Source organism: Aptenodytes patagonicus, chromosome 22 (assembly GCF_965638725.1).
Source record: "Aptenodytes patagonicus chromosome 22, bAptPat1.pri.cur, whole genome shotgun sequence".
Lineage (NCBI taxonomy): Eukaryota > Metazoa > Chordata > Aves > Sphenisciformes > Spheniscidae > Aptenodytes > Aptenodytes patagonicus.
In genome coordinates, this window is record NC_134970.1 from 5,190,808 (window position 1) to 5,217,185 (window position 26,378).

Genomic DNA, 26,378 nt, shown 5'->3' on the forward strand with positions numbered 1-26,378 from the left:
CTTTAAAGGCGAATTGCATCCCTGCACCGAGGGGCTGCAGCGGAGGTGATGCAGGTCCTCACCCTCGCGCCTGGCTCGGCATCGCAATCCCTTCGGCCGCAGGCAAGAAGCCACCAGGAGGGAAAACCAATTTCCCCCCCACCCCCCAACCCAGCAAGCACCCATGGCTGAGCGAGCCGCCAGGTGCTCCGGGGCCGCTGGGTCCCCGGGAGCCAGCCCCGGGCTCCAGCAGCCCACCGTGCCCGTGCCGACAGCGCTCCCCTCCCTGCTCGGGGCTGGCGGAGGCACCGCCGCACCCGGTGCCGGCGCCGGTGCGGTGCAGCGCGGTCGTGTGCCGGATACAACTGGAGGCAGCACTGCAGCGTACAAGGAGCATCTCCCGCATCCCAGCTCATCTCGGAGGACCCAGGATGCTGCGCCGACAGCCAACACGAAGCCAAGGGAGCTGGGACGAGCTGTCTACGGAAACCTCCCAACAGCCAAGAGTTTCAATTTTTCTTTATTTTTTTTTTTTTTTCTCTTTCTCTCCGTTTAAAAGCTATTTGTTCCACGTGCGGTGGTCCCACGGCGTCCCGCCGCTCCCGCTCTGCCCCCGAGCGCACCCAGGGCGGTGGGACGGGGTTCGTTTTTCTTTGCGAGGCGCTTTTTGCTTCCACGATCACACAAACTGTAACAAGCTTTACAAAAAAACACTGGCGAGTCCCAAGGTCTGGCAGCAACCTTCTTCTGCATGGGCCAAGGGCAGGAGGCTCTCCCTTCCCCTCCTCCTCCATCATACGTGTCCTTCGGCCTCTTCTTCTTCAGGACCGGGAGTTTTCGGTCCCTTTTCACAAGCTGCTTTCTCCACTGCTTTTTCGACCCCGGTTTTGCTAGCTGCTTCCTGCAAAACAGCAAATAAAGCACTCGGATGAGAAACAGGAGCGAGGAGGAAGCAGCAGGCAGGCGACGGCGATGCTGGGGATGGGTACAGGCAGCCAGGCCTGGCACGGCAGGCAAAATTCTCCCCCTTGGCTCCCCCCTGCCTACCAACCAGCGCGGCTCACACCGGAGGCTCCCGTTTCCTTGGCTCAGCGGCCGGCGGAGGTTAAACCCCATAGGCTCAGCGAGCTTTTGGGGAAGGTATGGGATCCCCTGGGAATGATGCGACCCACCTCGATGGGAGCAGGGTGCCGACGCAGAGCGAGCCTGGACGGATGGGTGCAGGGGCACGGAGGAGAGGGACAAGGAGAGAAGGCAGCAGCACCGGAGCGGAGATAGGGGACCGAGCCATAGGTGCAGCCCCTACACCCGGCCGTGGGTGCAGCCCGTCCAGCGGGTGCAGGAGAGGAGCGCTAAGGCACGGGGAAGCCTTACGTCTGCTCCAGCAGTGACTCTCCCCATCACAGCCGGCCGCACGAGCCAACGCACCACGGTGCCAGCAGCCGGCCGGGGCGGCTCCGCTCCCTGCCCCGAGCCGGTTACCCCGGCACGCTGCTCCCCAGGGTCTGCACCGGCCACTTAGTCCACAGCCTCACCTCCAGGCACCAGTTCAGAAGAGATTATACTAAAAATGACCCGCGCAGACGGCTAGCAAAGCTGTGTCCTCTCTCATTACAGTACACCGGGTTTTGTTCAGAGGAATTTTGGATGAAAGCCTGTTAGGAGACAGCGATCTCTCCGTACGAGCAGAGGAGCAGGCTATTGCCTTACCAGGTTCAGGAAATCCACACTATCATGTCTCAAAATACCCTTGGCCTTGCCAGAGGCAGGATGACATTTCATTTTACTGGCGACCAGGAGGTCATCAACAGTTACTAGCTGGGAACAGCAAAATTCAGTACAAATGCCAACCCTGTTACCAGCCCTCGGGAGCTCGCACCACAAATATTTCTATTGATGACTGAGCATCTGACGGCAGTCTCTGCGTAAGAGAGACCAAGAAATAAACCACTTCTTCCCATTGCAGCAGGCTCTATCCCTCCGTCCTCAACCTGATCTATAATTTAATTGGTTTTAACCCATCTCTTCTCACCACAAACCTGCCGGGCATCCTTCAGCGCAGCCTGTTAGATGGCCAAAAACAGGCAACACGCACCTTTGCATCCCTCTCCGCAAACTTTGCAAACATGTTGGCGTAGATCCTCCGGTCCCGCTCGTTGTGCTCCTTCGTTTTCTTCTGGCAGACGGAGATCTGGGATTTCGCTGCTTTGTTCTGTGGATTCACTTCCAGCACTTTTTGAAAGTCACATTTTGCCAGCTCGAACTCGTTCATTAATAACCTGGCTTCACCCCTCCGGTACAAGCCCTTCTCGTTGTCCTGGTCCAGTCCTAGCGCCTGGAAACACACAGGTCCCTGTTAGCAACTTGGGGATCCCCCAGAGACTCCCTTACGGTTGAAGCCTCATTAAATCTGCCGAAATTAGGACTAGGTGGCCTCAAGTCTCCAGAGCACTCGCATCTTGCTCAACAAAAATTGACTCATCTCCATCAGCAGTTGCCAGGTCATTAATATAGTTTAGTTATTTCTCCTAGCTTAAAATCCCCCTGAGAGTGGCAGAGTCGGTGGGAGACAAACCCACAGACAAGAAATCAGGTGTAAACGCTAAACCTGAGCCCAGAGGAGCACGGGGAGCTCGGAGGCAAGGGAGCTGATGGATTAAACGAGGTTTTGTCTCCCTGCTTTAGTAATGGCATTATTTTCCTTTAGTAAAAGCCACATATGCATCTCAGAGATGATTTACCTTTTAGATTAAGGCAACTAGCTTTACTGTCTTTCCCATACGCAAGATGCTTAAATTTAAGCCTTTTATAAAAGAATTAATAGTTTCCTGACAAAGACAAGGTTGCAGCTCTTCTAGGGACTGGCAAAGCCCCATCCCACCCCTCAACGGACTTGGAGATCCGCTGCAGCTCGGGCAGAGACTGCCTCTGTCGTACCCAGATCAGCACCCGACGCCCAGATCCAGCCTGGGCAGACCCAAACAGCGTCCTAAGGCTGTCGGTCCCTGCAGCATCCGTTCACGTGGATCCGGCTTTGGAAGAAAAGCCATTGTAAGCGCATGCCCAGGTGGATTTTAAACTCCAAAAAGCACTTTTGCTCCTGCAGTCTCCGAGCACGCAGCATGCGCGCCGACCCCCAGGTGCGGAAAGGATGCCTCCATCCCACTGCCGCTTGGACATGGCTTCTTATTCGAAAAGAAATTCAAAAACCCCCAAACTCCCAGGGAAAACACGCAAGACGAGAGGATGCCCCAATCCCCGGGCTCGTGCACCTCTACCTTATCGCAGCACTCGACGGCTTTGGCGTACTCTCGCAGCTTCAGGTAACACATGGCCAGGTTGAGGAAGGCAGCCAGGAGGAAGGAGTCGGAGGCTTTCGACTCTTTCTCAGACAAGCCGTACTCCATTTCCAGCCAGGACACGATCTTCCCATACTGAATCACCGCCTGCAGGTATTTGCCTTCCTGGGATGGAGCAAAGAAGAAGAGGCTAGAGGAACCCGCGCCGACAACGCTCGGTCTGCTGCCGAAACATCCTGCAAACAGGTTACGAGTTTAACGCAGTGTGTTAAATAAATAAATGAAGGAAGGAGGATGCCGAATACCTACAAACACACCGGGGCCTGGCTGGAGCTGCCGGTGTGCAGCCCCTGTGAAAAGCCAAGTCAGAGCTTGCGTTCCTCCTCTGTGCAGAGCAGAGGGGGACCGGGATGCCCCAGCCCGGGAAAGGGAACTGCAAAGCCCCTCGGCATTAGCCCTGGCCACATCCGCCCCTGGGAAGAGTCCGATCTGCCGTCCCGCTCCGCAGGGAGCACACGTGGGCAAGGCAACGCCGGGAAAGGAGGAGGTATCTCAGGGAGTTGAGAAAAAGGCAGAGGAAGGGCAGGACTCGCCTTCCCCAGCGCTGTTTGGGGGGGGACAGGGCTTCTCCGACACTGATGACTGCTAAGTCGTGTATCCGACGGTCACCCCGAATTTACTTCCAGCTCCCTTACTCCGCCTCCGCCATCCCCAAGGTTACAAACCTTGAAGTACATCGTGCCTTTCTCCTTGACGACGGCAGCCTGCTCCAGCTTCTCTTTGGTGTCCATCTCCCACGACTCCTTAGCCTGCAAATAAACGCTCGGAGCAATCCCAGCGGAGCACGGCAACCCACCGCACCGGCAGGACCACGTGGCTTTCTAGGATTGCTTGTTAACGAGCGGGGCTCGTCAGGGCAGTATTACAGAGGGCAGATCCGGCAGTTTTTTTAATTTGAGGGGCTGGGGACGAGGAGACACCCAGAGCACACGTCGGGGTGCGGACCTGGAGCCCTTTACAACAGGGAAACCCCCGCCAGGTTCAGGACTTCACCCTGAGCAAGGCGGTTCGTCCACCGCAACCCCACAGGAGGAAAAACCCTGCCAAAAAATACAGCCCAAAAAGGGAAGAGGAGGGTGGGGAGAGACATCCCCCAACAGAGAGGGGATGCGGTGGCTCTCGCTCCCGCTCCGGCCAGGGCGATGGGGTGGGGAAGGGACCCGGCCGGGGATGCGGCACAGCAGCACCTGTCCCATCCCATGGGCATCTCCCGCATCCCGTCCCCAGCCTCCCCACGGGCACAGCTGGCTCGGCATGCCAGCCAAGCTCCTCGGGGCCGGCTGGCCCTACACACCAACTTTTATCTGTGCAGCCTGGGGCGGGGGGGGAGAAAAGAAAAAAAAAAAGGGGGGGGGGGGGAGGGGGGGAAAAAAAAAAATCAAAGGACAAAAAAATACAAGGGGAAAAAAAGGAAAAAAAAAAAGGGGGGGGGGGGGGAAATACAAAAGGAACAAGGCTAGGAACAAATAAGAGAACCAGCCTTGGACCCCAGCCAGAAAACTAAAACAAACCAACAGAGAAGAACAAATTAAGAACACAGAGATCCTTGGTGACGTATCCACTTCAGCAGGGGCCGGGCTGCAGCCACACCAGGGACAAAGGGTGGACGCTGCAAAGGGACCGGCGTTCCCGTAACCTGGGGAGGGACCAGCGTGCTCCTACCCTCACCTTTTCAAAGCTTTTCAGCGTAACCTCGTACACCAGCTCCGCGTTCGCCTGGATGCCGTATTTCGGCTTCCCCGCCTCGCCAAAGCCGTACCTGAAAGGGCAGAAAGGAGCTGTCAAGAGGAGAGGGGGGAAATCTTCATTTCAGCAGCGTTTGGCCATAAACACAGACCCAGGTTACTAATTCTGGTTTCACACCCAGCTCGATGCCTGCAGCTTTCTAACGTTTTGGGGCCAGGGTGATGTTATTCTCCACGAGCAAAGATATCTGACAATATACAACGCATTATATATTGGGAATCATCCTGTCCAGACGCATCAAATCCATCTTTTTATACAGGTTTCTCTCCAGTGTAGGGACCCAGCCCTGGCCATTTCCAGGGAGACATTTTCCTTTCAGCCACAGCCCTCGGATAAACGCCTTCTACCCGATTTTTTAAAGCATCTCGAGGTTCCTGCTTGCACGCCACCAGTCACTCTTGCCATCCCTGCTGGCATTGCTAACCCGAGGCTCTCCCGGAGAGTCCTATTTTCGGGATCACCGTCCTCCACAAGTGCTAAAACGACCTCGGATGCTGGAAGCTTAAAACTAGACGGCATCCCCGCGGGGATGCTCCTTACCGTGGCCCGAGGTAGAGGACGCAGTGCTCTCCCCTCTGCATCTTCTCCAGGGCTTTGTCGATGCCGATGGGGATGTCGTGGTCCTCCCCTTCGCCCACAACGAACTTCACGTCTTTGCAATCGAACCTGGTGCCGCCGCAGAATCCCTCCAGGTGAACTGCAAGAGGGGACGGGGCAGGATCGCACCCGGAGCCACCCAAACCAAAGCAAGGTGGGCTCCAAAGAAAGCATCTTACAAAGCATTATCTCCCAAAATCCAGCAAAGCCTCCAGCCCTGGAAGCCCTGGAAGGGGGAAGACACGGCGCTGGGGGCAGCCAAGGAGCCCCTGGTGAGCAGAGAGGGATGGGGAGGGCTTGGAAACATTGCTGAAAGCAAGACAGGCATATCTCGTCTAACCAAGGACCAGACAACAGATAAACATCATGACTAATATGTTCCCCTCGTACTCAACTGCACGAGTCAAGTCTTACTGGAACTGGATATTGCTCCTGGCACGCCGCCACGCAGAGTTTATCACGGCGATTACAAATCTTCTATACAGTGCTATACCGCCTTGCCTTCTACCTCGAAAACAAGGCTATGTTCTCCTGCCTCTAAGAACTCAAAGTACAAGATAAACATTTTTTTCTTTTTTTTTTTTTTTTTAATCTTCAACCAATAACCGCGCTGTTCCAGCTCCAGACGCTGGCAGAAGCGCAGCCAGAGCGGACACCGGGTACCTGGCACATTCGCCACCTGGTACTCCTGGCTGGGTTTCCACAGCAAGATTATTCTTTATTTATTCGATCCTGAAGACGTTCCGGGCTTTGGGGACAGTTTTATGTTCTTTGCCCTCTGCTTGCAGGGTACAAGGCATACGTGTGCAGGCAGGTATAAAGTAAAAGCAATTTCATAAGGAACTCCTACGTATTGTTAAAAAAAAAAGCCAAAACAAACACAAAAGACTTTTTTAAGAGGAAAAACTCACGATGGGCATTAATGTTGTCACAACTGTGCTTAAAGACTTTGCAGCCTGGAAGGACACGAGCTTTACCTTTGCTCACTGCAGAGCGGAGAGAGCAGGATGCGACCCAAGCTACCGCAGGGCACCGAACATCTCGCCCCGGTGGCGGGGGTGGCAGGAGGCGAGCGCAAGGACAAGCCGAAGCAGACGCAGTGCCGGACACAGCCGAGAGGGTCCGGGCTCCGTACGGGAGTGCTGCAGCCTGGGCTGAAGGAAACCTGCCAGTCTCTGCCCCACAGACACTTCCCTGTCCTGGGACCCACGGAAAGGCCCCGGGATGAGACGCACGGACTAAGTGAGACCGCAGGCAGACCCCCCGTTCCCCGGGGCAGGTCCAGCCCTCGGGCGTTAAACGCTGCCGTAACACAACCCAAGGATGCTCTCCCCACTGCAGGGACGGGACACCAAGCTCTGCCTCGTCATCCCCCCTCCTGCCACCAAAGCTACGCTGGGACTCAAGCGCGGTAGAGCGGAGGATGCTCACGTGCTTGCCAGCACCCCGGGACGCATCCTGCATCCATCACTGGCATGCAGTGACCAGGAGGTTCAGGCTGGAATGTGCTCACCCGGCTCGGAACGAGGACAAAAAGGCAAATCCAGCTCCTCTGGGGCTGACCTCTGCTTTTGCACTACCCAAAACCAAGCTGGCTATTTTCTTAGTCATAGAAAAGTGGAAAACGCGGCCTAAAATACAGGTAACGCAGCAACCCCACAGCACCATGCCATCTCCCTGCATGTTCCCAGCGAGTACGGATCCATCATCCCTGACCCCAAAAGCAGCACTACAGCTCTCCCAGGTCCCCTGTCCCCAGCGGGATGCGACAGTGACGGGAAGAACCCACTTTAAAACAGGACGCACAGGAGGATGCTGCGATCCTTCCCTTCGAGGATAGTTTCGCTCTATTTTAATTGCGCATAAAACACACTGGGCAAAGGGGGGGAAAATCTCCGCTCAGGTTTCCAGGAGCAGGTCAGCTGGCTGCAGTCGCTCTTGGATTACAGGGAAAAAAAAGCCGCCGAAGGAACATCACTCTGGTTGCAGCCCTGACTTATTGTTCTCTCGGTGCCTGCAGCGATTTTGTTTTTGAAGAGCTGAGAACAGAGTGTACCGAGTGCGGCTGGCACACGAACTTGATGTGCTGACAGCAATTTGTACTCAGATTAAATACGGAGAAGGAGGAGGAGGGGGGGGGAAAGGTTGTAACAAAAGCTGGAGTGCCAGATTTCGACTGCAGCCCGGGTTTTAGGGACCGGAACTGCGAATTAGGCTCTGTAAAACTTAAAACCTATAAAAACGCTTTCAAAACTCCAGCCTGGAGATGCTCACTCCTGGAAGCATGGTTTCTTCCAGCCTAATTCCAGTGGCGATGCACCTCCCGAGTACATGCCTGAGATAAACCATCGCTGCTCCCCTGGGTCACAGCCTTGCCCCGGGGTGGGCTGCCATGCCGTCCCCAGGGCTGCCATGCCGTCCCCAGGGCCCCCATGCGGTCCCCAGGGCCCCCATGCCGTCCCCAGGGCTGCTCCACGCCCAGCAGTGCCCATCATAAATAGCACTGCATTTGTTTAAAAAAAAAAAAAAAAAAAGCCTATTTGCACCCAAAATGCTCACTGCAAGGCTGCCTGGTGCTGCTTCTCCTCATCCTCTCTCACAGGGATATATTTAAGGGTCTCCGGCCCCTGGATGTATAGGGATGTATAGGTCTAAATGAATTAAATGCCGCGGGAGCGGGTGGCTGCGGATGGAGCGGCTGGCGTGGCAGGCGGGCTGCCGGCGGGATCAGCGCCGCGTTCCCCATCTCTGCCCGGCACAAGCAACATCGGTTACGCAAGATCGCCTCGGAGGGCATTAATCTCCATTATTCTGACCACTCGTGTGCTCACGCTCGCAGGGTTTGCTCCGATGGACGCTTTCGTTTGAAACAGGTAAAGCAGCAGCAGGCTTTGGGGCATCAGGCATACGAGGAGCCTCGTTGTTTGGCTCCTTATGTCCTTTCAGAGAGATGATTCCTGGCTCGTGCCCCCCCCCCGCTCCCTGCCTCAGTGCTCTCCTGAGCCATTAAAGCATCAGGAGATTAAGTTCAGGAAAACCGCGAGCTGCAAAGGGAACAACCATAGAGGGGCCACGGCTCTCCCCGTCCTCCACATTGGGCACGGCGCTGCCTGCAACGTGCTCAGACCTCATCAAAATAAAGAGGAACGCTGGATCTGTGATGATTTCAATTATATTTAGTCTTTTAGTTTAATCTTTCGGGTAGTGGAGCCGGCTTGAAGCTCAGCTCGCAGCTGGTCCCCCGCTATGATGCTCACCGCAGGAGATGCAGACAGTCGAGCCCGAGTCAAAAACTCATTTTTTCCTTAAAAAAAAGCCTCGTCAGAAAAACCAGTTGTTCAAGGCCGCGAGCTTTATGAGCTGTCACAGCTCAGATCCAATTTCTCCTTTGCTAAAGGGAGTTAATCTTTGTGTACGGGAGCTCTGAAAGGGAGAAAAGAAAGTAAATGCCTCCCGTACGGAGCAAGCTCCGTGTCTGTGGCCGGGTTGATCTTGGGAAGGGAAAAAAAAAAATGAACCTGGCTTCCCCCATCCAGCCCCATGAAACGTCAGCTCCAGAAACGTGACCAAAACGGGGAGAGCCCGAGCTCCTCATCCTCCCATGTCAGCTGAGACAACCCCAGCCTCAGCAAACCCTCTGTATTAATTTCCTTCCCCCCGGCCATCAGCAGCAGCCCTCTGGCTGCAGGGAAGGAAGAGAAAAAGCTCCATTCTGCAACCGATGCGATAAAACCCACCAAAATGACGATCAACGTTGGAATAAGGAGGCCAAAGAAACTGCCGAGCGCCTGCGTCGGTGCCTGAAACGCTTAGCAAGAGAGACCATCGAGGGAGGACGTCCCCGCTACCGCTGCTTTCGAGGCAAGGCAGAGCCGGGGGTTTCGGCAGCTGGCACATCCCGGAGTGGCTTGGACAGCACGACGGATGCAAAAGGGTCGGAGGAGACGGCAGAGCCCCAAAACCCCACAGGGGTTTGCTCCCTCCATCCTCCCCCCGGCAGCCGACTGAGCAGCGCCGGGGCTCGCAGGGACACGTTTGCCGACGTGACTAAGAAAACAGAGCGCAGGTTATATTCGAGCGGTCGCTCCATCATCGTCCGGCTGCTCCCGCGGCTTGAGGTTTTCCAGTCAACCCTCCCGGCCAGCAGCTCTGGCAGAGCCACCGCCGGGGCCGTGCCAAGGAGAGCTCAGAGCAGCATCCACGGGCGGGCAGTGAACCGCTGCTCTCCCGGCCCCTCTCCATCCCGTCCGGCTTCCGGATGGATGTAACTGCATCCCACCGTGATGCACGGCCACCTATGGCCTATACAGTGCCAGCAGCTCCTTGCTAGGGAGAAGAAAGCGGGGTTGCTCCAGGGCAGGCTCACCCCTCCAGCCCCCCGCACGAAGGGACTGGCACTCACTTTCCACCGTAGCACCTTCGTTAGGGTTGGAGTAACCTTCTCCCTTCCTCTTGATCCTCCGGATTATCCCTCCATCCTCAAACAAGTCCTCGCCTTTGAAGTCAAGCAGCTCAACCTAAAAAAGAAAAATAATAAAAATAATAAAGAAAAGGTGGGCAGAGCTCGGGGAGGGGGGGGGAGGAGAGGAAAAAAACAACAGAAAAGCCACAAAGCAGCAGTTCATCCTCCGGCTGGAGAGCCAAGCCAGCTAATTCTCCATTCAGCTGACGAGCAGAAGTTGCCCATAAAAGCCAGCTCCAAGCCACAGCATAATACACCCGATTTATTAGAAATTGGGACACATCCAGTACCTGAAGCGTAACACAAAGTAACAGTAAAAATAAGTTTATTAAGCCTGTAAGGGTACAACACAGCCAGTGCTGGAAGATGCTGTGAAAGCTGCCCGGGACCAGCATGGGCAAGAATTTCCCCTTCATTCCCCGACGGGACCAGCCCCGACCCACGGCTTAGTCCCCACTCGACCTGGAAGGACTAAGCCTTAATTTAGGACAGACCCATTCCTCCCGCCCCACCGCCTTGTCCTGACGAGCCCTGCCCAGCAAGCACACCGTGCCAAACCCTCGGCTTTCCTACCACCCTGCAGCACTGATGGGTTTTTAGCACCCGGAGGCATTTCCCAGCCACCTTCTCCTTCCCATGTGCATTTTTAAACCGGGAATCTGCCTGCTCCCCCCTCCCTGGCACCGGGGCTCTCCCCAGCCGGAATTTCAGTCCCAGCCTCCCAGCTCAGACACACATTTCTGAGAAAACCCTGGCAGCGGTTCCTGGAGCAGAGGGACACGTTTCAGGAATCCAAGCTGGGGTTTTTGTTGTGTTTTGGTTTGTTGTTTTTTTTTTTATTTCTGAGCTGGCTGGCAAGGCAGAAAGGGAGCGAGCGAGCTCATCCACGCGCCGGCTCGCCGGCATTACTTGCCTCAAAAAAGAGGGTGGCGTTGGAGGGGATTTTGGGGGCACTGCCAGCAGAGCCGTATGCGTACTCGGGTTTGCAGAGCAAGTAGCAGATCTCTCCCTTCTTCATGGTAGCCACCCCGATGTCCCACGCCTTGATTACCTGACCTAGGAGAGAGGCAGACGTCAGGCAGGAGGGAGCAACCGGCAGCCCAGAAAAGAAACAGCCTGGGTGCTGCGAGGATGGCACCCCAAAAAAACCCCACCCTCAGAAGTCACTTAAGACAGGGCTGACACCATCCATCTGTCCTGCAACAGGGTCCCACCCCCCCGGGATCATCCCCCCCTCAAGCATCCCCATGGACAGACCCCCCCCAGACCGGCTCACCCTTGCCCAGGCTGAAGACAAAGGGCTCGTTCCGATCGCGGCTGGAGTCGAATTTTTTACCGTTGGCCAGTTTGCCTTTGTAGTGGACGTAAACCTTGTCCCCGATCATGGGGGACTCGTCTTTGCTCCCGGGTCGTTTAATGATCTGAGAGAGAGAAACCACCCGTGAGAAGGGAGGCCACGGGACAGCTAAGGATGCATATGGAGAGAGAGAGAGATACACATACACATGCATTTTTATATATACACACACACGCATGCATATATATAAAAAAAATACACACATGCATGCATATATATTAAAAAAAATATATACACGCATGCATAAACACCCCAGTGCTGCTCTAAACCAAAGGAAGGCTCGAGGGGGAGTCATTCAGTTTGTCCCTCCATCAGCCCCTAAAAATAAATCCCAAACCAGAGCCACGGTGACGGAGCGGGCCAGGGCTGGGAGCAGAGACCTGCCTGTACTTTGCGGAGGTGTCTGGATAAACACCGTGGTTCGAAACCTGAAGCGAATGCAATTACGCTCGCTTTCTGTCCGTACGCATTTTACTCGCAGGGGTGTGTCATTTCACTACTCGCTTCTTGTCAACACTTCTTTTTTTTTTTTTTGAACGCTACAGCCTGGAACAAGCAGTTCTCGAGCTGAGGATGGAGCAGGGGAGGATGCTATTCTTAGAGGAAAGGTCCTATTCAGCTGGAGAAGAGCAAGCGCTGGGGAGCAGAACTATCCAGAAATGGCCCTGAATATGACAAAGGGGTTGTGGAGCAGACTGGATGACCTCAGTAATGTGCTCTTTCTAATGTCTGTGAGTCACACACAAAAATGCTTTGTGGATTTACAGCTAATAATCTGATTAGGAACACAATAGCAGCGAAATTCATTGAGCAGCCTGAATCCATCAGTCTCAAACACCACTCCATCCTTCTTTATTCCAAGTGATGCTCATCTCCTTTGCCTTTCAAATTAAAAAAAAAAAAAATCAGTCCTACAACCCTGGAAGTAGTACGTGACCCCAAGGGCTGGGGATGCAGCCCACCGACGTGACCGTGCACCCCAAAAATGCAGAAAGAAAGGCAGGACCCTCCTGGCAGCCCCCCTCACCTTCAGGACCCCCCGGTCTCGAGCTGGCGTGATGTCCTCCCCGCGCTCGGCGAGAGTCGCCGCCTGCACCTCCCCTTCGCTCTTGGTGGCCTCATCAGTGGTCATGGTCTCCTTGCATAAGCCCCGGACCTGGGGAGACACGGCACGCACCCCGTCAGCCCGGCAGGACCACGGGAGGTGGTGTTAAGAGGAAAGGGTTAAAGAAAATAAGCAGCTCGCTCTGCTGCGGGGCCGGGGCAGGAAGCTTCGAGCACATCTCAAGCGTGCAGAGCGGAAAATCCCTTCCCAGGGGCCACCCAGGCTCCGCTGAACCACAGGGCGCAGGAAACCCCGATGTGCGACGCTGGCCGTCCTCACTGCCCGGGGACAGCCCCGCGGCTTCGTCTGCCGCGGCGATGGGGACGCTCGCCGAGCTCCATCTTCGTCTTCAGCCTCCCTAGGTCAACACTGCAGCCCCGGCATTGCCCCGGGAGGCTCCCCCAACAAGAGTTTTACCCAAAAAAGCACCAGCAGACAACGTACGTGCCAGCCGACCGACTCCTGACACCGGGCAAAACGTGGAAACTCATCTCGGGGTGCTGCACCCAAACCACTGAGATCCTCTGCGGCGATGCTCTACTGAGCATCCATTTTGACGCAGGACTAGCATTGAAGCACCTGCATCGGCAGACATCGAGGGCAGCGGTGAAGCCAGGAGAGGCGAAAGTGCTCGCGGGCGAGAAGCAAAGGGCTGATGGCCACCAAGCTTCACCCGTCCCTTCTGGCTCACGTAGAGGTGGACACCCCTTGGGCACGGGTGCTAGAAATACGTGCACCAGGCTAGCATTTGCCTTTTGAGTTATTTTATACAGTTCAAGATTCTTTTCCTCAAGGAATTACCTCTTTGTCAGAGACTGTATTATTCGGAAAGCAGCACCTCAACCCCAGGCAAACCTCACTCCCTCTTGCCCACCGAGAACACCCCAAAAAGAGAGAGCAGGCTCCAAGTCTCAGGCAAGCAAAGCAAGCTAAGCATCACCCTGCATGGAAAAACCTGAACGCACAGCAAGCATCTTCTCCAAAAACTAAAGCAAACCCAACACCAAAAGAATCCCAACTATTTGGGTGGATAAAGCCAAAATTCACAGCAAGACTCTAAGAAATTGGGGTTTTTTGGGCAAACTGCTGGAGCACCATGCTCCCAACATCACCGCGTGAGCAGCCGAGGTGCCAGAAAAGCTACGTTTTTCGTCAAACGCAGATTTTTTCCAATGGTGCCTGGTGAAAAGAGAATTGCCTACGGTTTAAAAAACATATTTCCTGATGATTTCCTTCAGACCGTAAGGCTATTTTGGTAGCCGCACTGCTGCGTGACACGTAATCAAGGAAACATGTGACGGAGAATTAGAAAGCGATGGATTTTTTAAGACATAAACCAGATCTATTAAAGTCACTCTAATTGCGAAACTTTCCCACAGTCTTTGGTGTGGAAGCTGATGTTAACCAGCAGGAGAAATCATTCATTCGGGGGATTCAGAAAGAGCAAAGAAAGGATGTTTTGAGCTCCAAGGGCAGATAAGTCGTGCTGCAAGAAGAATTGTGCTCCTCACACCCGGGTGGAAAGGGAAGAGCTGGAGCCCGGCCCCCCCAGCACAGGAAGCCACCGAGACACAAAGAGCCCTGCAATGGAAGAAGCAAATAGAAAAATAAGGGAACTACTTGTTGCGATGCTCAATTATCACAGCCTTCGGGGTAATGAGATTTTGCATCTGCTCCCTTTCCCCTGCTCTGCTGAGGTTTCAGATAGGAACACCTCAAAAAAGCACTAAAAAAAGCAACTTTGCTGGTGAGACTTGTCATCTCACGGGTATTTACACATTGGAAAACATGCCATTGGTTACTTCGGAAGACATTTTTTATGCTGAGGGTGGTGAAGCACTGGCCCAGGTTGCCCAGAGAGGTGGTGGATGCCCCATCCCTGGAAACATTCAAGGTCGGGTTGGACGGGGCTCTGAGCAACCTGATCTAGTTGAAGATGTCCCTGCCCAGGGCAGGGGGGTTGGACTAGATGACCTTCAGAGGTCCCTTCCAACCCAAACTATTCTATGATTCGGGTGCTCAGATGGCCTCCAAGCCACCATGGTCCACGCTGCCCTGCCACCACAGTTGCCATCCTCTTGGAGATGAGCGAGGAGGTAGTGGTGCCCACCGCGGCATGGGCACGCCGCCGGCACCGCGCACTGGCTCAGGGCTTCCCGGCACAGATCCTGTGCAGCACCAGGGACGCAGCATCCATAACCCATTTATTAAGGACCAGGAGGAGCCCAAAAAAAGGGGAGCAGCTTGCAAAAGAAGTGCCACCTCCTGGGGCAGAACCTCCTGAGGTCTATCAAGCAGCAACCACTGGGATGCAGAATACGGATGGGGAGGTGCTGGCTCTGGCTCGCCGGTTGCTAAATCCCACCAAGAGACATCTAAAAATACATCATACGCATCCTTCTCATTATTTTTCTACGTAAGCAATTAGTGGAGTCATCCAGGGAAGCTGGCCAAGGCGAGCGGGAGGGGAGATGCTCTGCGTCAGAAGCAGTGGGAGGGATGGAGCCCACAAGATCAGCTATTAAGATGTGGTCCACGTTATGAAAGAGCTCGAGACTTCTCCGTCCAGCGAAAACGGCTCCAACTAGGTTAGAGAAAAGACCGCGCCGCTCCCGCTTATCTCCGGTCTGGAGCAACAGAAGGAGGCTGGCTGAGGTCCAAAATCCCGATTAATTTGAAACAAACAGTTGTAGGGAAGAAAAAAAAAAAAAGTATCTGCTACTCCCCGAGATTTAAATACCAGGGAGCCGGGGACTGTCACCGAGAGCCATGCAAGCTTGCTGGAGGTGCCAGAGCCTGAATCTTCTCGTTGTGGGACCACATGTGCTCCAGATACAGGGAGGGGATTAATTAATTGCCCCATGCAAAAGCCTCTGGGTGTTTCTGACACCCCAAGCAGATCCCGCTCTCCCGTTGCTGTTACCCAAAAGCTTAACGTTGCCAGGCTGAACCATCCTCCCTCCTCCGAACACCCTCGCTGCTTCGTTTCCCTGGGATGTAAATACGGACGGGTGGGAGGAGGAGAGAGGGTGGGGAAGGGTTAAACCCCCCCCGAGCTGGGGGTCCTCCCTCCACCGAAAGGTGCAGCAATTTGCAACGCATAAGGGCATCGCTTGAAAGGCCACCGAGAGGGAAGGGATTTCCACGCACGGAGAATAAAAGCGATGGGAAGGTGATTCAAGAAATTCAGAGCATGCCCCAGCAAAGGTGCGCATCACAACGGGGCGGTGTTGCGCAGTTTGAGGTGGTTTTGCACAGCTTGATTCTTCGCATCCTGAAGCAAAGTCCCTTGCAGGAGCCTGTAAACCTCCAAAAAATGCCTCTGCTTGAGCTCAGAGCCCAACACCGGGGTCTGGTCCATGCCTCCAGCCACCGCCCGGGCGCTCGTGGCTGGGCACGGGGCTGGCCTTGCAGCCACAGGGACCCAGAGGTGCCACCTCCACCCTCCCCAGGCCCTGCAAAAGGGCAAGGTTATCCCTCAGAGCTAAAGGAAAGGGTTTGGGGTTTTCAGCTGTTTGCTTTTAATCAGTCCCCGCTCTACCGGATGATTTGAAAATTCAGCGTAGCTGTTTAATCTGTAATTTAAGAGCTTATAAATAAATAAACAAGCTTTAAAATCCAGAGGTTTGGACATCTGGACACAATCTCTCCTTCAAGTGCAACTATTTCAGTGTTAATTAAGATGAAATACATTAAAGAGCTTCTAGCTGAGCAAACAAGGAGGCTCGCGAGTTCAGGAGACACCTACACACGCACGACGCGTGCTCCGCTTGGACCAACACATCCCGAGCCGCGGCGCCAGCGCACGCCTGTTCTCAGCCCCGCTAAATTAATACAAACTCCTCGAATTGCTCAAAAGCAACAACTGCTGCATCTTTCCTTCTCGCAAATCCACCGTCTCCCCAAATGCTGCCCTGCACGCCCGGTGCAAGCAGTTGCAAATATCATTTCCCTCCTCCAGACGGAGGGCGGCATCACCGTGATTGGTGCTCACGAGCAAAACGAAGCCGCGATGGACGCCCACGAGCAATTAAGCCACAATCGATGCCCACGTGCGACTAAGCCGCCCGCAGCGGGCACAGGCTGCCCAGGCAGAGCACCCACCTTGCACGCCCCGACACAGCCGGGCAGCGCTAACGGCTTTGACCCCGATTTTAGCATCCCCCATGCAATCAGACATTAATTCAGCTGCCGCTTCAGAAAAATGCGTTCTGTGCTTTTTTGGTCTATTTTTTTTTAAAGCAGGTACGACAAAAGGCTTTTTTTTTTTTCCCCCTCTCCTTTTAAGCTGTGCAGCGGCTGGTGTCCTCCCCACCTTCGTTATCCTCCGAGCCCTGTGTGTTTTTCAGGCTGTCTGCAAGCGACGCCAGACACACGCTCGTGGAAAACCAGGCAGCCGTGACCGGCAACGGGAGCATCTGGAAGCCCTTTCCCCTTTGCACGTGCCTTTCAAACGACGATCTTTGCAATGAAAATGCTGCACGCCGTACGACACCAGCACATGCTGCGCAGAAGTCCACGCCATAAAAACAAACCTTTTTTTTTTTTTTTTTTTACAATCCCCTCTCCGCACAGATGTTGCTATCTCCCAGCCCGGAGAAATAGGAGAAAATTCAGAGCAGAGAATAGGATGCAGATGTCCGACCCCAGGCTGAGGACAGACAGGTATCGCACATGCTAGGGTTTCACCAAGCACATGATGCCGAGCCACGTTTCCTAGAAATCGGCATACCAGGCATTTGCCAGCTCCAAATGGAAACTTCACGTCGCAGATCCCTCCCGGAGGCTCACGGGAGGGGAAAGGGAGGGAGGGAAGAGAAAGGCTGGGGAAGGTTTTGAGGGGTCTCACCTTGCCACCATGCGATCGCTGGAGAAGGTTTGAAGGTCCACGGGGTGGGGAGGGGTCCTGGGAGGTGCCCACCCAGAGACACGGTGGGGATTTCACACAAATACCTGGTAAGAAGAGGAAAAAAAAAATTAAAAATAAAATAATAAAATAAAAAAAAACACATGTGCGTTATTCGAAAACAGGATTTAAGAAGGAGGGAGAACTGAGGCGGCGGTTTTAAGCCGCAGACCACGCTCCGCTATGGTCAGAAAGGGGCGATGAGACCATGGACAAAACCTCCCGCGGCAGCTCCTCCGCTTCCCGCTGCCATGGGAAGATGCTTTGACTCACCGTTTCCATAAAACAGCATTTAGCATCTTAACGTCAGCTTAAGACAAAAAAAAAAGGCAAACACCCCCCCCCACCCCACCCCCCGCTATATTCTGTCCAACTTTTTTATTGACCGTTGCTGAAAGTCAGGACGAAAATTAACAGGATGGAAAAATAAGAGCGGAGCGCTCCGGGGTTTGTTTTTAAGACCCACTTAGCACAAAGCGCTTTCGCTTCCATGGCACCGCAACAGCCCTAAAAGCTTTGGATTGCAACACGGGAGGGAGTTTCTTTAAAATGCAAAGGTCAGGCTAAAAACCAGTGAATCGAAATGCACAGGGGGGAGACGCGGGGCCCTCAATCCCGGCCAGCGTCACCCCAAATCCCGGCCCCTCGAGCCGGGCAGCAGCACGGGGATGCACCTCCATCCCCAGCACACCCGCCGACAGGTAACGAAGAACGACCCAATTAGCGCAGCAGCTGGGCTCTCTCCACCGTCCCACCGTGGTTTCGCTTCTCCCTCGATGGAGAAAACTGTTTTTTCTAATAAAATACCTACTTACTGAGCAAACCGTCCCCGTGCCGCAGGAGAGGGGAAGACCGGAGCAGCGATTTTCCCCAGACGAGGGTGTTTTTAAGACGCCTGCAACGCCAGCCTGCGGAGCAGAGACGCAGGGAGACGGCGTTTGAGTCGGTAATAAATTAAAATTGGGATTTCTAAGAAAATATGACCTGCTTAAGCCCGACAAGGCAGCTCCACGTAATCCTGACAGATAAGGATGCACCCAGACATCGAGTGCCATTGCTCACACTCATACATCACAGCTTGAATTAAAAATTAACTTTTTTTAAATTTTTTTTTTTTTTAAATCCTGGCCACTTGACTTCCCCCCCCCCCCTTTAAAATAAACAGGGAAGCCATAAAATTTAAATTATCGCTAGCTGAATAAAACTCACATGGACTGATTTACTTCCTAGCGTGCACGTTGTGCAAGCAGCTAACATCCCGGCGGGCCAGTCATGGCAACTTTTATTCAAACAAAAAAACAAAACACAAACAGAGCTGCTTTAATTGCCCAGCACCCTGACGAACCTCCATCGCGCCCAGGGTCAACCGTGACTCACTGGGGGCTGAAGCGAACTCCCTGGTCTCCTTTATCCACGGCCGGTGGCTGCTCCCGGGTTAACTCCTTCTGCCCACAGACACCCCGGTACCCCCCCCCCTGCCCCCCCGAGCATCCCCCCGAGCATCCCGGTGCCACCCGCCCCGTGGGGACACCCTGGAGAGGGATGCCGTCGCCGATCACCTCCCGAGGACCAGAAGGTATCGGCGCTATTGAGAAGAGCGGCAGCAAGGGAAGGTTTTTAAGCAATTAAGAGAATAGCGAAGGGAGAAAAGGAAACTACCGCACGCGGCTAACTTAAATACAACAGTACGCGTTCCCGTCACACTTGCTTAATCATTTTGCCCAGCTAATATTTTTAAGCTTCTGAAGTGGTTTCAGTTAAGATCCAAGTTATAACTCATCTTTTTCCCCTTTTTTTTTCTTTTTTTTTTTTTTTTTTTTTTTAAATATGTTGAATAAGAGGCTGCCCTCAAGTTTTAGCTGCAGCGAGAGGAAAAACGAGCAGGACGGCTCGCTGCTCCCTGCCAGAATAAATATTTCAACAGAAAGCAAGATGGGTTCAGCCTGTCTGCATCCCCCAGGAGCGAGGCGAGCGCACCCACACCAGCGACACGCAAAAGACTTTCAGAAAGGGTTTTTCCTCCCCCGTTTACAATATAAACCCATTAAAAATAACCTGGCTCTTTTGCTGGTTATCTAGCAAGGCACCAGCAAGCATATGCTTGCTCGGTGGCTTTTCCAGGTTGCTTCAAAATCAGAAATCGCAGGGATAAAGCTCTTTTGGACTTGACCCTCTTGTGAGCACCCCATCAGCAGCCCGTGGCCCATCCCTTCCAGCGCGGGTACCCCGAGACACAACACCCTCCGCTTTAATGTGAAATGGAAGAAAAAAAAAAAAAGCAATATATTTTTTTTCCCCTCCTTTATTCCAAAAGACAAACATACACTGGGGAAGGCAAAAGCCCATAAACATTTATGGGTTGTTGCTCTTCCAAGGGGAGAAGGTGCCAGGGATGGGATGCGGTCGAGGATTTTACACACCCATGCTCCGCGGCTCCTATCCCGCCTGCCCCCGAAGCCGGCCCCGGCCCCGGCGAGGCTTTCAGCTGCTCCCACTACAAAAATCACAACAAGCCTCTGCCACAAGCGGCGCATCCCGAAAATACTGGAAAAAACGGGAATGCTGGAGCCGGCAGCGAAGCCTCTGCTCTCCGTCGGCAGGGAGAGAGGCACCAGCCTGCACCCATCCCGCTCCTGGAGGGGCTGACGCAGCCTCGGAGGATGGCAAAAACAGAAGAAGAAGAAGAAAAAGAAGAAGAAGAAGTGTATAAATAGCTGTTCCACACCCGCCTGAGCTTCTCGGGAGACGGCTGCCAGAGGGACCGAGCGCAGCATCCTAACAAGCTCGGTGGCCATTATATACAGACACTCACGTAACAGCAGGGAACGCGATTTCCTAATGCTTTCATAAATCAGGATTATGTAACCGGAGGAAGAAAAAAATACAGTAATAAAGCCAAGCAGGTTATATAAACCATCTTTAAAAAGTGAGAAAGTACTTGACATCCCACTACCCACTCCTTGGCACCCTCTAACTGGGTTTTTTGCCATCGAAAATGAGCAGGCTCCTTTCATCCTGTCTTCTCCCCTGGTCAAAACAACCAGGGAGAACAGACCCAGCCAGGCTTTTCGGGACACTGGAAAGAAATATTCCACCTCTGGCTATTAAATGTGAAGTTCCCCTCCCCGTACGGCACATCCCGGTAAAGCTCCATCCCTCCACGGACGGCTCGGAGCATCCTCCTGGCAGCAGCTACACCAACAGGGAGCAAATTCAATTTTAAGAGACAGCTTGGGGGAACTAAAATAAATACAAAATGGGAATAAACAAGAAACACCTTGTTTGCCAATTCTGCTCCAATTTAGCCTTTTCTCCAGAACAAATCCGACAATTAAACTTGATTTAATTTTTTTTTTTTTTTTTTAATTTCTAAAAGCATCTCATTGCTTGCAACAGATTTAGGGGTTTCTCCAACAAACTTTCAGCCAGGTGACTCTAAACCACAGCAACCCCCCGGCAGTGGAAATGCCGTATTTAATCACTTATTCCCCACGCACAAGGGCTCGTCAGCATCTCGAGAGCCCCGGTGCCAAATTCCAGGGGGGAACCCCAACTCATCATCCGGCATTGCCGCGCGCCCAGAAATAACCCGGCGCCCGAGACCTTTTTTGAAGCCACGTGTGCACCAAGGGTCTATAAATGCCAAATTATATCGGGCAAATGGCAGTTCCCGGCATGTTGTGAAACACCGGCCTGTTCCCGCACCGAATCGGGATTTCTTGGAGAGGACAAAGAAACGCCACGAGCGGCCAAACCGATGGAGGGGGAGCGGGACTGCCGCCGACATTGCGGGGGGATGCTGCGAGATGCAAGGGGCTCAGCCCCGGGGCAGCTGGGGGGGGTGACGGGAGGCTGCTGAGGATGCTGGCGGCTTTGGGGACGCCACTGCACGGCTGCCGGGTCACCCTCGTCCCCGCCAGCCCGGAGGAGCAGAAACACGCATGTACCAACTGTGCACACGCGTGTGCAGACACACACACGTGCGCATCGCTCGAGGACGGGGAGGGAGCCCGCAGCCCGCCAGGGCTCCTCGTCGGGACGGGGGTCACGTCCCCGAGATGATGCTACTTGCGAGGCGGTGCCTCCTAGGGCTCGTTTTATTGAATTAAGTGATTAAATTTAACATAAATCGAAAAGTACTTGAAATGGGAATACTTTTAATGAGGCTAATTTTCTAAGAGCCAATGCTACTATTTATGAAGACGGGACCTCACAGGCAGAAGACGATTTAATTGCAGTCCCTCATCATCCCACCTCTTCACTTCTGACAGTTACTTTACTACTATTTTCCTAGTTTTCCAATACACCCGCAAAATCAGAAATCCGTATTTCAATCACAATTACTGATTACGGAAAAAGCTCGCCGGCTCCACGACAAACAAGTTACATGAACAACTCATACATGAGCAACATTAGAGCACTCGTGGCCATTTCTTTACGCCCACAAATATACAGCATTCAAATAAAAAAAAAAACCCTCGCTAAGTAATTTATTGTTTCCCTCCGATATGCATGAGATCGGTACGAGCTCCGCAGCTCCCTCAAGGGGCTGTAACAACTTTATATAAATATATATAACTGAGAGCAAATATAAAATAAAATATTAAATAGTATAAAAGTATAAATAACTGCGAACAAATTATTCTCCAAATACTTTACACAATATTTTTCCCCGAGACAGCCCGGGGGGCCGCAGCCGGACAGAGGGGGGTCTTGGTGCTGAGCATCTCGAGCCTTACAGCAAACTTTCTCCTTCTGCAAGCTGGTTATTGAAACACTCCTAATTACACAGCACTGATGTTCCTGAAGGATGCAGTTTGTTTTTTACTCGGGAACTGTCCTTATTTTCTGGCTTGTCCCAGCTGGGAGATGCTCTGACAGCTCTGGGAAAGGACCTCAACGTAATTCAACCATGTGCTGGGCAAATACACCCTTGGGAAGCTACGATCATTTGCTTTTATTTTTTTTTTAAAAGAAGAAAAAAATAATTGCACAAGCTGACACCTCCCGGCAGACACCTCTGCTCCGGGCAGGATGGGCATCGCGAGCAGCCCGCATCGTGCCAGCCATCCCCCACAAGCCCCCTCCAGCATCGGTGCCGCTCCATCTTCCAAGCCCAAAACCACAAGAGAGGCCACGTGCCGTCGTCCCTCCCAGCGAGTTTTGGCAGAAGTGAGAACTTCTGCATCAGCTCCCCAGAAATCTGCTTTTTTTCCTCACACCATCGTGTATCTTCTCCAGCACAAGCCCCGCCTGCTTCATCACCCCAAACCCCCCCAAGACGTCCCCGGCCGCCCCTTCCTCTGCCACCAACCCCATCACCTCGGGCTCCCGTGAGCACCCAGCTCCACTGCACCCTCGCCTTCCTCCTCCTGCTTCGCGCAGGTTGCTGTTATCACCCATCACGCCATGGGCCCGAAGACCAGCATCTCACTGAGGACCCCAACATCCCACCAAGGGACCCCAGCATCCCCACCGAGGGACCCCAACATCCCACCGAGGGACTCCAACATCCCCACCGAGGGACCCCAACATCCCACCTTTGGGCTACAAAACTCTCAGCACCGCTGAAAAGTTATTCCCGCCCAGCCCTGTACTCCTGGTTAACCCCCTGCCAGCGGCGGCCGTCGTCCCCTCCGCTTCGGCGGCATTTCTGTCCCCGCCAGCGGTTTGTCCCATCTCCGGGGTACCAGGTTGGAAATAAAACCTGAGCATCTCCGAGTCGCAGCATCGCCGCCTGACCCAAACCCACCGCACCTCCGGGAAAACATCCCGTAAAAGCCAGATACAGGCTCTGTCGGACGGATTTAATGATTTTCTCCCCCCCCCAGCCCTTGGCGGGGCAGGGAAAGGGGCAGGAGGGACATGACTTCGCATGTTTTAAAGGAAGGAGCAATCTGTGCCTTCGATTCTTTTTTGTTTTAACTTGTTATCCCAGTTTCCAGGCTGGATTTGATGCCCCAGTGATGTCCCAAATCCGCCTCAACAGTTTAACAGCTCATTATTGAGAGACACCATTTAAACTCTACCTTTAAAACCCTAAAGTATCAGCTCCTGGCTTTTTTTTTTTTCCCCCCATTTTTCAAGGGTTTTTTCCACCGGCAGCGGCACGGGCCCCATTTGCTCAGCACGACGGCACAGCGAGGACAGAAACACGGCTGCAGCATCGGAGCCTCGGCTGGAAACCGCCGGCCAGGGACGCGCCGATGATGGACGTATTCCCCACGAGCTCTTACAGATCACGGCGTTAAACAACTCTTTCCTGATAAGAGCAAGCTCGTCCAAACGTGCATTTTAAAAACAGAAGCTTTGAAAGAGGTTTTGTGCCCAAAGAGGAGGGAAAAATAGCAGAAGCTTAAAAAAATATTCACATTTACCTTGTGCAATCACTTATACCTACTGCCAATGAAACCACGTATTTACGCGTACACCCTATAGGCTTTTTTTGGTAGGTGGCATTAGAGGAAACCTTTTAGCTGAGCACAGGAGCCTCGTTTCCCGAGGGAAAGTGGGAAGAAGAAAAATCCCCTCCCTCGAGCACCGTCCCGCTGGCACAAACGGCGGGACACCGTCCCCCGCCCGCTGTCACCCCATCCCGCCGATGCCACCTCGTCCCCCGTCCCCATCCCAGCGCACCCCGGTGCCGCCAGCAACGCTCGGGCACCTCTGTGTTAACTCCCCCCGGACATCCCCTGCACCGGGGGGGGGGGGGCACCGTCCCCTTCCCCACGCGACCCCCCAGCCCCACGCAGGACCCCAATGCCCCCCCCCCCCCCCCCGTACAGCCCCACGCACGCCTCCCTCCAACCCCATACTGCCCCACGCTATCCCCCCCCCCCCCCCCAAGCCCCACACAGACCTACGGTATTTCTCCAGCCCCGCACAGCCCCGCACACCCACGCCCCCGCCCCCCCCCAGCCCCACACAGGCTTCCCACAGAACCACGCAGGGCACCCCCAGCCCCCCAGCCCCACGCGAGGCATCCCCGAGCCTCCCCCCCGGCCCCCCGCAGGGCTCCCCCCGGCCCCACGCCGGGCCCCCCCGCAGGGACCCACCTGCCGCCGCCGCCGCCGCCCCGCGCTCCGCCGCCGCCCGGCTCCGAGTGGCACCGCGCGCCCGCGCCGGCCGAGTCCCCCCCCCCCACTGGCCGCCGCGCCCCGCCCCTCCGCCCGCGTTCCATTGGCCGCTCCGCCCGCCCGTCTCGGCGACGGCGCCCGCAGCGCCTTCTCATTGGTTCGCGTGGCGGCGGTATGCAAATCAGAACGTTCTCCCCCTCCCCTGGCGGGCCGGCCCGCCTCCACCCGCCCCGCGCACTTGCCGGGGACAGCGGCGGCGGAGCCGGGCGGGAACCGGGGCGGGGGGGGTCCTCGGCCCCGGGCAGTGCCCCTGGGGGGACCCCGGCCCTGTGCAGTGCCCCTGGGGGGGGGGTGGGTGTCTGGCGCCGTGCCATGTCCTGAGGGGGGGGCCTGGCCCCGTGTAATGCTCCGGGGAGGGGGGGGGCAGACCTGTGCAATGTCCCGGGGGGGGGGGGGGGGGTGTCCCGGCCCCGTGCGATGCCCCGGGGGGTGTTTGGCCCCGTGCGATGCTCCGGGGGGGGGGTGTGGGTCCTAGCCCTGTGCCATGCCCCGGGGCGGCCCCGTGCGATGCCCCGGGGGGTGTTTGGCCCCGTGCGATGCCCCGGGCCGGGGGCTGGGGGTCAGCCCCATGCAGTGCTCCAGGGTTCCCCCAGCCCTGAGCAGCGCCCCGGAGGGCGGGGGGGGGGGGGGGAGCAGAGCAGCTTCGTGCAACCCTCCCCAAAGGCACCCCAGCCCCAGAGGACCAACCAGCCTCGTGCAATGCCCCGGAGGTGCCCCAGCCCCGTGCAACGCCCCACGGGTACCCCCAACCCCACGCAACCTCCTCGGGGGTTTGCTAAGGGAAATATCGCACTGGAAAGCAAATGACCATCTCCCACAGCCGGGGAGAGGGAGGCACGGGTTTGGAGGACGCACCGGCTGCTGGGACACGCAAGAAATGTTCCCGTTCAGTGTGAAGGAGAGAAGATGTTTGTCAAGAGCAGCCTTAAAATATCCCCAACCCCCCCCCCCCCCCCCCCCGAGATTAGAAATAACGTACGCTTGCAATTAAACGTCCGACGGCTGCTTGCGCATGTTCAGCTAATTGCGGCGCCTGAGCCAAGAGAGGCAAAAAAAGCTGGGGGGGCGGGGGGGGGGGGTTGGATCACGCGGCAGATTTAAAATGCGGCATCTCCCAAGTATTTTTATAAAGCGTTCGTTTTTACCGGGCTTGTGTTGGAGCTGGCGTCCGCTGCTCCCAACCTGCGCCCCCCGATTCCCACAGGTTGAGCCAACAAACTCCCCAGGGCCAGGCTTAAGGCAGCGTTGCCTTCACGGATGCTTGCTTGCAGGTCTGCTCTTTGATGCCGAGTTCAATTTTTCCAGCTGTAATTTAGACACCGATGGCACTCATTGGAATTCTGGAGTTAGAATTAAAGCCCGCTTTAGAAAACAAAGATTTATTTTCACGACATTTCAATTTTCCCTCTCTAAAATAACCCAGGTGAATCTTGCTTTTTGGTTTTAAACATTTCCCGCCCGGCCTCTGAGAGCTTTAAATTTCCATTTGCCAAAGAAATACTGTGGGTTTCCAATATCGGGAAACCCCGCAGCTTCATTTCGTGCAGGCCCCTTAGATAACACCCAAGCCTTGAAAAATCCCATGGGGCCAACAGCAGCGGGGGGGGGGGGGGGGTCCAGCCTGGTTTTACTTTTGCACCACAAAAATGGTAAATTTGTTTGTTTGCATAGAAAAATAAAAGCAAAATAGGATGGGAAGAAAGCACCAGCATGTTTTTTTTAAAAGACACC

The 26,378-nt window shown here is 54.6% G+C and overlaps 1 protein-coding gene across 4 annotated transcripts; it reads right to left on the reverse strand.

The window, feature by feature from the left end:
• Positions 1-528: 528 nt before the first annotated feature.
• FKBP5 (FKBP prolyl isomerase 5) lies at positions 529-25,895 on the reverse strand. 4 transcript variants are annotated; one of them, XM_076357949.1, is made up of 13 exons: positions 25,793-25,895; positions 18,327-18,419; positions 17,455-17,558; positions 12,528-12,656; positions 11,420-11,564; positions 11,057-11,199; positions 10,084-10,198; positions 5,625-5,781; positions 5,007-5,097; positions 4,004-4,087; positions 3,258-3,443; positions 2,075-2,314; positions 529-880 (listed from the first exon to the last, which is right to left on the reverse strand). In XM_076357949.1, the coding sequence occupies exons 4-13, from the start codon at positions 12,630-12,632 to the stop codon at positions 773-775; spliced, it is 1,374 nt and encodes a 457-aa protein (XP_076214064.1). In that variant the 5' UTR covers positions 12,633-12,656; positions 17,455-17,558; positions 18,327-18,419; positions 25,793-25,895; the 3' UTR covers positions 529-772. The 4 variants fall into 4 exon arrangements, with proteins under 4 accessions (XP_076214064.1, XP_076214065.1, XP_076214066.1 ...); XM_076357950.1 differs by lacking the exon at positions 25,793-25,895 and adding an exon at positions 24,567-24,584; XM_076357951.1 differs by lacking the exon at positions 18,327-18,419.
• Positions 25,896-26,378: the final 483 nt, after the last annotated feature.

Coding starts and splice junctions, on each gene's coding strand:
- FKBP5 (XM_076357951.1), bottom strand. CDS start 12,632: ATGACCACTGATGAGGCCACCAAGAGCGAAGGGGAGGTGCAGGCGGCG. Junction 10,199..11,056: donor ACGCCACCCTCTTTTTTGAG/GCAAGTAATGCC, acceptor TTTCTTTTTTAG/GTTGAGCTGCTTGACTTCAA. Junction 2,315..3,257: donor CCGTCGAGTGCTGCGATAAG/GTAGAGGTGCAC, acceptor GTGTGTTTCCAG/GCGCTAGGACTGGACCAGGA.